This window comes from Mercenaria mercenaria, chromosome 2 (assembly GCF_021730395.1).
Source record: "Mercenaria mercenaria strain notata chromosome 2, MADL_Memer_1, whole genome shotgun sequence".
Lineage (NCBI taxonomy): Eukaryota > Metazoa > Mollusca > Bivalvia > Venerida > Veneridae > Mercenaria > Mercenaria mercenaria.
In genome coordinates this window covers 32,231,466-32,244,669 of record NC_069362.1, presented here as the reverse complement: position 1 = coordinate 32,244,669, position 13,204 = coordinate 32,231,466, and the positions used below count along the sequence as shown (strand labels likewise).

The 13,204-nt window shown below is 34.7% G+C and overlaps 1 protein-coding gene across 1 annotated transcript; it reads left to right on the top strand.

Annotated features, from left to right (window-relative positions):
* The first annotated feature begins 5,856 nt into the window (after nt 1-5,856).
* Nucleotides 5,857-12,553, top strand: LOC123562650 (mucin-5AC-like). Its single transcript, XM_045355268.2, has 5 exons — nt 5,857-6,009; nt 7,408-7,584; nt 8,141-8,187; nt 11,842-11,943; nt 12,141-12,553. The coding sequence occupies exons 1-5, from the start codon at nt 5,985-5,987 to the stop codon at nt 12,339-12,341; spliced, it is 552 nt and encodes a 183-aa protein (XP_045211203.2). The 5' UTR covers nt 5,857-5,984; the 3' UTR covers nt 12,342-12,553.
* The last annotated feature ends 651 nt before the right edge of the window (nt 12,554-13,204 follow it).

Genomic DNA, 13,204 nt, shown 5'->3' with positions numbered 1-13,204 from the left:
TATGTGTTTAAAGTTTTATATATCCAATTTGCTTCAAGTTAAAAGATAGTGTGCTGATGAACCACTATTTATTAGGGCATTTCCGACATAAGACGTTCTGTATACATCTTATCTGATGGCGGTCTCACAAGTGCATGTTAAGTATATATGCCTTCAAATCACATTTCGCACTTATTACTGACTAATCGTAAATGTCTCTAATTAAAAAATCATCAATAATTTGTAAAAGAAAATAATATAAAAATTTTTGCGAAATATATATGGATCAAGAAATGTATTTATAATTTGATCGTAAAAACTTGCAGAAATAACGTTGAACAGTTGTAAGGTCGTCAAAATGCTGGACTATTCACCCTAAAATGTTATGTTACATAAACAAAGCCAGCGTGATACGATCATATTTTTCGCATCCTGTTAAACTTCTCGTGAAAGTTACTAAATGAAGCGATTGTACAGCGGTGTTCAATATCCGGCGTCCTGTGTTTGTGCATTTACAGCCTGCACTTGACAAATTGTTTGCTCATATGAGATATTGCCGTCTTATCGTGATAAACAAACACCTAAAATCAATTCTAATATGAGATAGTTTGATTGTTTATTAGATACAAGTTTTCTCAGGTAGCGTAGCTTGCAATAATGAGGCACTTGTTCTCAAAAAATGTCATTCCCAAGTCACCACTAATCCCAAGTTTCATGAGTCCATGTAACGTAAGGTTTAGAAGTAGTGTGCTTTATCAGTGGACAGTTTTGATGAAGGAGTGAAAATAGTTTGATTTTGCATTGATGTCTTTGCATGAGAGGACATGCATTACTTTACTTCAACAAGAGAAACGTCGTTTCATGTTCAGTTCAAGAGTAAAGCCATTGTCACGCGATAATTCAAAGTATACAAATATACATATAGCGTTTAAGCAGCCCATTTTGAGTTTGCATTGAGTATTATTGACTATAGGCATATATACTATTAAATCTATTGGCATAAAATAAAACAATGTATAATATACATATAAAAATTCTGCAAAAATACGGCTTGCATTTCATAGGCATTATAGATTCTCCGTCACGGCCCTCCATAAGTAAATGTTCTAATTCATGATAAATCTCATGTTCGTGAAGTGCGGGAATACAAAGTGCTCTTGAAGAAAACCTGTAGCGTTGTTGCTTTTTAAATAGCTGTATATACTATAAATGAGTCATTACAATAGTAGCTTGTGTTTGCGCCAGGTCTGGCAAAATTCACTCGAGCCAAACATCAAGTTACTAACATATTTTCTACTGATTTCGTGACATTCGAAAAAACGAAACGTTATCAGTGATATAACTATTTGACCTTGAAAACATGGATTAATGAGTATCCGAAACACAAGCGAATCCCTCATAAATCCTTTAAACAAATTTTGTATAAAATTTTTGAAATAAATGATACCTTTGTTGATAAAAGAATCGGGTTATCATGTAATTACATAAAATTTAGACAGAATGTCAAAGGTGATGGGCTATAATGATTAATTTATTCGATTTTTGTATCAACTGATTATGCACATTCCTTAATATACTTCGAAAACATGGCTATATGGAATTTTGGATAAATGTCTAAACAGTCTTAAAAACTTGACAGAACCTGCAATTGTTTAAAACAATACCTGTAACCAATGCAACAAAAAGATCTTGTCATTCTGTCGGATTTGTTTTGGCTGTTACATAATGTATGTTTATTTAAAGAAACTTTCAAAAAAATGGGAAATCAGTTTTATAACTGCTGCACGTTGGCCCATAATAAAGGTGGCCATTTAAATAGAAACACTTTCGTTGGCCTATCATAAAGATGACGTTTTAAATTGTAACTCTTTCGCTGGCCCATCATAAAGATAATGTTTTAAATTGGAACTCTCGTTTACTTTGCGGTTGAAAACGTAATGGCGTCATTTTTAAAATTTTAACGCACTTTGGATTCCTTCAGTTTGTGCTAATCATGAAAAGGGTGATATATAAATCTAGTATAATATGATATGTACAAATTTATTCTGGAAAAACGTAAATAAAATATATAAACAGATCCTTTGGTATGGAACGCCGCAGCTGTCTTAAGCCCGCCCGCTTAGCTCAGTAGGTAAGAGCGTTGGTCTACGGATCGTGGGGTCGCGAGTTCGATCATCGGGCGGGGCGTATGTTCTCCGTGACTATTTGATAAACGACATTGTGTCTGAAATCATTAGTCCTCCACCTCTGATAATTCATGTGGGGAAGTTGGCAGTTACTTGCGGAGAACAGGTTTGTACTGGTACAGAACCCAGGAACACTGGTTAGGTTAACTGCCCGCCGTTACATGACTGAAATACTGTTGAAAAACGGCGTTAAACCCAAAACAAACAAACAAAAAGCAGCTGTCTTATGTCGGGAAATTTCATATTATCATGTCAATGCGTGGTCTTAACTTGTCAAAACAGTGTCGTATGTTAACTAGTCATGTTATCTTCTCAAAGTGTGGTGTTAACCTGTCAAAACAGTGTCTTATTATGTTGCAAAGCTATAATATCATGTCAAAGTGAGATTTTTACTTGTCCAAATAGTGTCTCATTATGTAAAAAAAAACTATATTAATGCAGTTCTGCACGTAGGGATCGAAATTTTTTCTACAATGTAGAATTTGATTAAATTGTATTTTTTCAAAACTTTAGAATGTACACATAGATAATTCAGGAAACAAAAAAAGATAGGGTCGTGTGCTTAAGCTAGACTGATTTGAAAAAATTGGAACTTAAATTTACAAAAAACTTACATAAAAATTTGGAACTTAAATTTACAAAAAACTTACATTTTCATAATGGGAGTCTATCTTTCGTAATATTTTCCCGAATAGATTTTTTTCTACAAAGTCGATTTCAATGAAACTTCTCACAGTTGTAAATCAACATATGCCCTATAATGTGGTGAAATAAAAATGTATAGGTCCGTGTACTTATGTTTGAGATATTTGACCATGATTAAAGTAAACTGCACATTGCACGCTAATTTTAAGACATCAGTTTGAATATTTAACGTGTCAGATGTTTTAATATCTTATCTTAACTTAGAAAGATTGTAACAGTGCCATTGTATTGAATTTACTCACAGGTTGCCATTGATTCAGAAAATGATTTTCAGTTACGTACGCCGAATCCAGGCTTTATTCTACGTTTTCCGGATAAATGACGTTACGCCATCACTTCCGGTTCATCAAACGTGCAGAACTACCTTAAGCGTGTTATCATGTTAAAAATCTAGACAAGCTTAGGTAATACATTAACAAGATAACATAGCTTTGTGACATAATAAGACACTGTTTTGACATGTTAACACCACGTTTTGGCATAATAACTTGACTAGTTAAAATGATAAAATACTACTCGGACAAGTTAACATCACTCTTTGACATGATAACACAGCATATTAACATAATAAGATACAGTTTTGACAAGTTAACACAACACTTTGACAAGATAACATAGCATTTTGACATAATGGCACGCTCGGTAGACAAGACCACACGGTACTTTGACATGTTTACATAATGTTTTAAGATAATAACACGCTCTTTAGACAAGATCACATGGTACTTTGACATAATAACATAGCACTTACCAATAAGACACTGTTTCGACAAGTTAACACCACATTTTGACATGATAACATCGCAATTTGACATAGTAGCATAGTATTTTAACATAATAAGACACCGTTTTGACAAGTTAACACACTTTGACAAGATAACATAGCTTTTTTTAACATAATAGCACGCTCGGTAGACAAAATCACACGGTACTTTAACGAGATAACAAAGATTTTTAACATAATAGCACGCTGTGTAGATAAGATCATACCCCGACATGATCACATGGCTAGTTAACATAATAAGATGATGTTTTGACAAGTAAAAACCACGCATTGACAAGATAGCATGGCTAGTTAATATGATAAAACACTCTTTCGACAAGTTAACATCACAACTTGACATGATTACTTAGCTTTTCAACATAATACTTTATAGCAGAACTTTTTAACATAATAAGACACTGTTTGACAAGTTATTATCACGCTCTGACATGATAACATGGAATGTCCAGACATAAGACAGGTGCAGCTTTTCATACTTTGGGAGCACTGAACACAACCTAGCAAACTAAAAATATAATAGCTGACGAGCTTATGATAGAAGAAATGAAATGTGAAACACTTTCACATGCCTTTAAGATGTTTTACACAGCATGATCAGAAAATACAACAAGACACATGAACAAGAAAACAAGGCACTCAAATCCTGAAAGATTGTTTGGTAGGACAGTTGGAAATTTGAAGGCAATGTAATGTACTAATCAGATCACGCAAAGCCTGACAGATGTGTATGCATTCAAACGGCTCCTGTCGGTACCATTTTGGTAACACTGCAATTAAAATTTATAAAGTTCTTTGGTTTATATCATTTCTGCTTGGATTTGTTTAATAGACGGATATATTTAGTGTTTGCAATCGAGCTATATAAAGCTCCGCAATGACATCGTCCAACAAAAAAACACACTTCATTTTAAAAGTAAATTAAGATGCTACTTCAGTATTTAAATAGACATGACCCGCCAACTTAGTTCAGCAATGACAGGATAATTAAATAGTCACGATCCGCCACCTAAAATTCAGCAATTACAGAATTATATCACAGTCATGATCCGTCACCTAAGTTGAGCAATTAAATAATCATATCACTGTCATGAAACGTCACCTAAGTTGAGCAATAACAGAATTATAGTATAGACATGATCCATCACCTAAGTTCAGCAATGATAGAATTATTAAATAGACACGATCCGTCACATGATCCGTCACCTAAGTTCAGCAATGATAGAATTATCAAAAAGACAAGATCTGTCATATGATCCGTCACCTAAGTTCGGCAATGATAGAATTATCAAATAGACAAGATCTGTCACATGATCCGTCACCTAAGTTCAGCAATGATAGAATTATCAAACTTAGTAGACAAGATCTGTCACATGATCCGTCACCTAAGTTCAGCAATGATAGAATTATCAAATAGACAAGATCTGTCACATGATCCGTCACCTAAGTTCAACAATAACAGAATTTTAACATAAACCTGATCCGCCGCCTAAGTTCAGCAATGACAGAATTACAATATAGTTCAGCAATGAAAAATTATTACACAATCACGATCAGCCACCTAATTTCAGCAATGACTTGTCATATAAGCCTACTTGTAACAGATGGTTGTAGGGATGTCGGTGACAGTATTCCGCTGATAGAATGTTAGAAGGTTAGCAAGACAGCATGGTTGTAAGACGGTTGATATTTCAAGTCTCGTTTATCACCCTTCCATCACAAGTATACCTTTCTAGCTCTTCTATCCCTATTTACAACTCTTCCATATATAATTCCTCAAGGAGCCATAAATGTACGAAAAGTGGCTCCCGGAAAGCAATATTCGAAGGGGTCATGTATGGTCGTTGGAACGTGCGCGGTCAGGACAAACAGTGTAAAAAATACTTAAATATTGCAATATGAAAGGAACACTGTGTATGAAAAAGCAACAAGAATCAACATGATAAGATTAACACATTCACTAATCTTTCTGGTGGTTTAGATCTCAGGAAACACTACATGACTGAAATGTAGAAAAAAAGAAAACAAACTGAATCAAACTGCAGCTGGAATCAAATGAGCTTGATGACATCCTTATAGGGACTACAGTCTGAGCAAGAAACTACATTTGGGACATACTGGCCAGTCAAAAGCCTAAACTTTCCGTTCACAGGGTCAAAGATTCCTATAACACCGATGCTTTAAAGGTGTTTATGACAACACATTATTCGGATTTGTGGGATTAGGAAAGCAAACATTCAACAGCGATGTAAGATAGCCAGTATATCTATATAAATACAGCTGACAGACAGAAAGTCTTCCATTGTTTCTACGGAGAAGTAGTTTTAACTTCAATGATGGATAGCCGAGCAATATTTTGTAAGTTCGTCTTTTTCTAATTTATTTCGTAATATTTTATCCGAACCAGAGAGAGAGAGAGACATAGAGACAGAGACAGAGAGGTCAGAGTTAGGCATAGTAGCTGGTCCAGCGGAGACTTTGTTCCTGAAAGATAGATCTTCAGATGATGATAGGCGGGAACCTTTTAATAAAGTTTCTTTTCACAAGCGGGTTTTTTCGGACTTTATCGTAGAGTTTTATATGAAATTCATATCGCAATATCGACCCGATATCGTCGAAATAAAGTGTACATGTAATACGATCAGCGGTATTGTCTGTCTTAAGTATGATCTTTATAAAAGATAGACTTTGATGTAAAAACATTCAAAATAATAACATACATATTAGCGAAGTAAGGGCTGCAATTGATATTTGGCGAAATCTGAAAAAAAGCACATGGACATAAACAATTTATATGACCATATGATTGAAAACTTGGAAAGTAGAATCTATATAAATATGAAAAGTTTCATTAAAAGCTGCATTGCGAGAGTTTTTCAGCGAAAATGTACTTAAAAGTGCGATTTCCGCAGAAGCCCTTTGTAAAAATTGACCAGTCTTTTCAAAGCATCAAGCACATGGTCCAGTCGTTGTTATTGACTGAATTTCTATCGGGTACAATGATGCTTCGAAAATAATATGGTACATTGTAAGAACAATATTTATTTTAAACGTTCAAAACTACCTTAAAGTAGAAATTGTTTCAAGTCAGTTTTTATTTATTCTACTGTATATGTTTATTGTATTGCAATTAAAGCAAAAGCAGCTAACCTAAAAGCATAGCATTGAAAACATTATGGATATACTTTACATTTATCTAAGAGATTCTTTAATAGTCTTCACAAGACTATTTCTTTCTCTCTCTCTTTCTTTTTTTTTTTTTTTTTTTGGTTCTTCAGGCAAAACCAATCTGACTAAAGTACTTGATCTTCTAAACGAAGACCTGAGGATGACCCATTCACATTCGTCTTCAGTATAATTTGGATTTCCAATATTGCTAATTTTATTTTCGCAAATCTATTTTTATTTGAACCAATCAGACGACTGTCAAAGAGTAAGAAAACTGTGCAGTCAGTCCAGGGCTGGAACCCAGGAACCCTCGCTTACTAAGCAAGTGCCCTACCGACTGAGCTAACCGGCTATCTGACATTTTACGACACAAGAATTGTAATTATCAAAAACCAAGGCTAAATATAGGTTTTCTTAAGCTTCCAAAATGCTGTTAGCAAGCCTTTGATTGGCTAGCGGAAGGGTCGTCAGAACGAGGCTATCAATAGCTCGTCTTCAGATCCTAAGCGTAGCGTAATAGGAGATGCACTTTAGTCAGATTGAGGTAAAACATACTATTTTATGATACTATATGGTACATTTTTGCAGTTGCAGTTGTAATACTATCGATTGTGAAACTTCCAACTCATCTTGCAGCAAACGTAACTACGACTGCTACAACAGATTCAAAGACAACACAAGCCGTTGTCAAGCTTATGACGTCAGAAGCACCGACTACTTCCAACAATTTGCCTGGGAATCCAAATTCAAGCACCATCGGCCAAGGTAGTTTATCTACTGATACCACTATTTAAAGCAATTCTTGATTCTTATGCATGGCTGAAATATGAAACGCTGGCCTTTTAAACGGGAAAAAATGCATTGGAAATGCATTTCTCTTTGAAATCGGCCATTTTAAAATCATATAAAACATCAATATAGCAGAAGTCATAGTCTTATTGCTTTCCTTTTTAATGGCTTTATCTACTGTACAAGCACATATTTTCGCTTGGTCAAGGCGAGGTTTAATATTCGCTAAATTGTTTAAATGATATCCTACTTTAATTTGGATTATACTAATGGTAAATATTTACACGAGGATTAATTTTAGCGAGATGTAGGGCCTCGCGAATATAGCGAAAATTAAATCCTCGCGAAAATTTCTGCTTTTACAGTATTCAATTATAGGTATACGAGTATATATAACCAGACTATAACTTATTTAGAGATGGATTATGGATACAAAAATTGGTCAAAATATATTTAAAAATATTGCAACGTATTGGTATTCGGCGATTTTTCTACATTCATCTGATGAATATACCTTTAATTTATGTTTTAGTGACAAAAAGTACTGTTTCAACGCCTACAACACCAACGACACCTGCGGTAAGACAAAGGTTTCTTTATTATCTCTCACCAAGATATTTAAGCATTTCAGCAACAATATATAAACGAATACAATTTGCATATCTTTAGGTCAGCAAGCATGTTTTTCTTTTATAAAGGAATGGAATTGTTTTTAGAGAATTATTTTGTACGCGAAGTATTTAATTTTCTTTTATATTACTAACATTAAAAAAAAAAGTTTCAAAGAAAATAGCAATATGCCCTGCATCTTTGTTACGTTGCAGGTGCCGCCACATGTAAGTTTGCTAAGCTATGATGTGATCATACCTTTTTGCTATTTGACATACAATATCTACGGTAGCAAGTTCGACATAAAAATTTAAAAAAAAAAAAGCAAAAGGGTCAGATCATGGAAGGGACGTGGGGGCAGGTATACAGGAGCTTACGTTCAAATTTAGATGAGCAAGTTTACATTTATTTTGAACATTCTTTCGTAGATATATTGGATAGAAATTTTCAGGCCTAGATCATAAAAGTAGAAAATTATGGTATATACTTAGGTGCCGTGCTTTCTGGTGTGGGGTTCTCTCGAAGGGTTTTGGAGTGCTACTGGATAAATTGATTGCATTTCAAGCCATTTCAGACAAAATACTCTACAAATCAGCATGAAACTTACACAGTCTGTGTGTCAGTTCTAGTCTGTATAGATGGAATACAGGTAGAGGTTGGGTTTAGGTGTTCTCCCCGTGCACTTTTGAAATTCTACGAGAATAAATGTGTATTTTAAGCCATTTCAGACATAAAACACTATTCTGCAAAGTTTGAGTACAAGTAGGGGTGGGAGATCGAGTAATCTCATTAAAATCATCTCCTCAACATGCTAAAGCATGTGTGCGAGGAGCATCGTGGCCAAAGATGATCTGACTTTACTGACATTGGGGTTTGAGGAACCTCACTGATGAATTTTGAAATTCTAACAAGATAAAATTGTGTAATTTAAGCCATAACAAATCTCAGCAGAATCAGATAACTAGCCTGCATATTTAGGGAAAAGATATGGGTTTCGTTCGGTGGTTCTTCAAGAGGAATATTGAAATGCTATTAGAAAAGAATTGTGCTTTTTAAGCCAATTGAAACATAAATGATTTATGCTAATCAGATTGAAAAGAACACTGTCTGCATAATTACAAGCTGAAATTTTACAAAACAAATTGTGCACTGAACCCATTTAAGACAAACTGTGTAATGTAAAGAATATACATATGCTGATCTCTTGATAGTGAAAACAGCAGTGGAATTATCAGACGAAAAACCGACGGTGGTTATTGGTGAGGATACAGACCTTTTAGTTTTACTGTGTCATCACGCGGAAGAAGGCAGGGAAAAGATATTTTTTAAGTCTGACTCTGGTTCAAAGAAAAAGAAAATTTGGGATATTTCTAAGACAAAGAATATAGGTTAAAAGTCAGTAATTCAAATCCTTCTTTGTTTCATGTAAAAAAACGACAAATTCAGATCGTCTTTACGTATCTTTAGAGAACATCACTTTTTCCTACACCTATTTTTCATGAAAGTTCTATCACAAACTAACGAAAAAATGAAAAGAAATTAGGGGGTTATGTAGTTCCTAGTGAAATGCCAGTCAGTTGTGGTCTGCTACCCTAAAAATGGCGCATTTTTGCTCTCGTCCGCGCAATAAACACCTACTTCCGGTTTCGATCTGCAAAACATGCCAGGTGGGGTATATGAACATGAAAACCGTCTCATTTCATGCAGAATGTATTCTAGTAGTGAAAAATGGTGATTAAAGCACTCGTTCTACACGAATTTGCGCGAAAAATGGGAAAATTAGGATCTATTTATTATGGACTTCTTTCGACAACACCACGGAAGCACATTTTCGACCGAATTACTGACCTTATTCCTATACTAACTGAAGGCATATGCAGTGTTTTACCTGTTGTCCACGCATTCTGCGGTTGTGACACTACATCGAAGATATATGGAATAGGAAAAGGAATTGCTCTTAAAAAAGCCATGGTCGACACAGATTTCCATGCAAATGCAAAGATATTTCTGAAAGAGTCCACTCACGAAGAGGTCGAAAGAGCAGGAGAGCAAATGATGTGTACCTTGTTCAATGGCAAGAAAATTGAAGGTTTAGATAGGCTAAAATACAGAAAGTTTCTCGATCGGCCAAATATCACAGCTACAGCGTGTACCTACAAGTTCAGACATGGCTTGAAAGAATACTACAACCACGGGAATGGGGCTGCTATGAAAAAGATGGCAGGCTTACCCCACTGAAATGTGATTTACCTGCTGCGCCAGAGAGACTTTTGAAAATCATAAGATGCAACTGCAAACAAAATTGCGACTCTCGAAAATGCACTTGCCGTAAGCATGGTCTGCCTTGTTCTACTGCATGTGGGGAATGCAATGGAATCGGTTGTAGCAATGTTCAATCAGTAGAAGATGAACTGGAAAATTAAATTATGTGCATGAAGGGATACTGAAGCTTAATGATAATATTTGCTTGCCACTCAGTCTCAAATGTTTCTTTGTTGATACTTGTCAACATGAAAAGTACTTGTCAGTATAACATTCTCTGCAAATGTATCTACTAAGCCTGTTGTATACTTCATTACATTTGAAGGCAGGCTATTTTTTATCATAGTTATTTAAAAACGTATTATTAGAAATGAGTTATAATTATTACCATATAATTTATATTACTATGTTTCAGTTGGTCAGTACATGCTTGTTGCTTTTTAAAATACTTTGCTAATCAAAGTATTTTGTCATATCACTATAGATTATTAACAAACGATTATGTTGTAGTCACACGGAAGAGCTAATTTCACCGATGTATATAAGTTTCTAAGATCTCACAATTTATTATACAGTGATATTGTACGTATAATGAGAATAACAGTAGATATTTGATAACAGCGCAAACATATTATTGTTACTACAGCCGAACATGTTCTGTAAAAACCACAAATAGGAAGAACAAAAACTTACCTTTGTTGACTGGTGGTCTCTATTAATAGGTGAAATATCCATTAATAATGGTCTCATGGTAATAAAAACTGGTGCCTAAAATACAACAAGCACCACTACAAAGTCTCTAATTAAGTAAAAGAAGAACATGCTAGGTACCTTTTCCATGGAAATATGAATGTTCTAGCATTTAGCATTTCTTAACAGTGTACACATTCTGAAATATACAACGCATATATATTACAACAGTGCAACTAAAACGATTTGAATACAAATAATTTACTCTATCCCAAAACAATAACTATAGGACTAGATCTGGTAGACCGTGGGGAGAGAGAAGTAGAAGACAAATCAAACAGTTTTCACAGACATCTTTCCACAGTTAAATGATTTTTCTTAAAAATAATTTTTCTTCCTCTGTGTTTTGTGTATTTATGGCCATCAAAAATGAAATTGCATATTTAAAGATATCGGAATGTATTATTTGTTTGTGCGTCGCAGTGTAGTTATGGTACTGCGAGAGCAATAACAAATGAAACTGACGGCTACACGTGCTTATACAAAACTAAAATACCATTTTATTCTACATTGAACAAGTTGGGACTTACATATGATCCTAGTTTGTAATTATATAGCAGCGTCTGGCTGTCTGAATATCACTAAACAGTCGTTTTGCATTTCTTTTCACAGCCGCTTAATTGCAAAGTAGGTTCCTGCAGTGGGTCCGATGAATGTTTAAACGATACAAAGACTGTCAAATCGACGACCTGCAAATCCAGAGAGATTTGTGAGGTATGTTTTCATCATAGTACTTTGTAGTTCGACTTAAGTTCTCGTTATATCCTTTCGAAGTTTTGTTTTAAACTGTTAGAGACTTTTGAGGGTAAAAGACAGATTCAGATATTTGCTGTACAATGTTTGATTAATATGTTACTAAATCATCTTTATACATTATAATTACTTCAATGAAGTTTTTTTTTCTCATTTAGCTGGATCTGAAAGATATAAATGGAACAATCAGTGAATACAAGTTTTCCTGTGCTACCAGCTGCTCGGCACAGAAAGGAAAGGTTGCATGCTGTAGTACATCAAACTGCATACTAGATTTAAACAATGGTGGAGACTTCGTTTCACGTTATAACTTTGTAGCTATGGTTTCTCTTATATTTGCAAGCCTACTGATACTATAGCTCGTAAAGAAAGACAATCCAGAATAACAGAACTATATAAAAATACATGGTTGTAAGCGTTAGTTAAATTATAGTTGCGGTAAATAGAAGGTCATATGAAGCTGTCTTTGACAGATGAAGAACCCTGATGACATTTCCCGTAATTATCTTATCGGTGTTCCATGTCTTGTATTTACTGTATTGATAGTATTAAAACGTATATGTTTTGAAAATTCCCAGACTCAGTCAAACAGAAGAAATGGAAACTCCAAAGGTCGCCCAATACGACAAAAATGAAAATGTTGCAGGCTCGGTTTAATTCAGCCTGTTCACGGACGATATTGGAAATGCATACTTCCGTCCATGTTCTCTAGCCCCAGGGTGAGCAGAACCCAACATTTGCATATGTTACAAGTACTAATATACTTTTGGACAGCCACTAATGTATTATGTGTTAATAAGGCGGTGTTCATGAAACCTTCAATGATACACTATCGAGCGCAATTCCTCAAAAAACGGATACGGTCCCCAGTACAAAATAATGGACTAGCCATAAACAAGGAAACAATGGGAATGATTAAACAAATTAGAATTTAGAGAGTTAGAGAGAGGATTGGTCCGAGGTTTGGAACGAAATCCGTTAAGTTTGCATGGTTATGTCATATTGTTCAAGAGCGTTTCTTAAGTTTTTAATTCATGAAGCTTAGCTCCACAGTCCTCTGCCTTTTCAGTTCTGTCCAGGTGTATTTTCACAATTTCTTTAATTATGTGGACAGGATTACAGGTATACAATACATTGAAAGATAAGATTTTGGATATTTTGTCTCAAACGCGTTGTGCTTCTAAAATGTTGTTCTGTTGAGTTGTTACAGACAGCAGTAAAA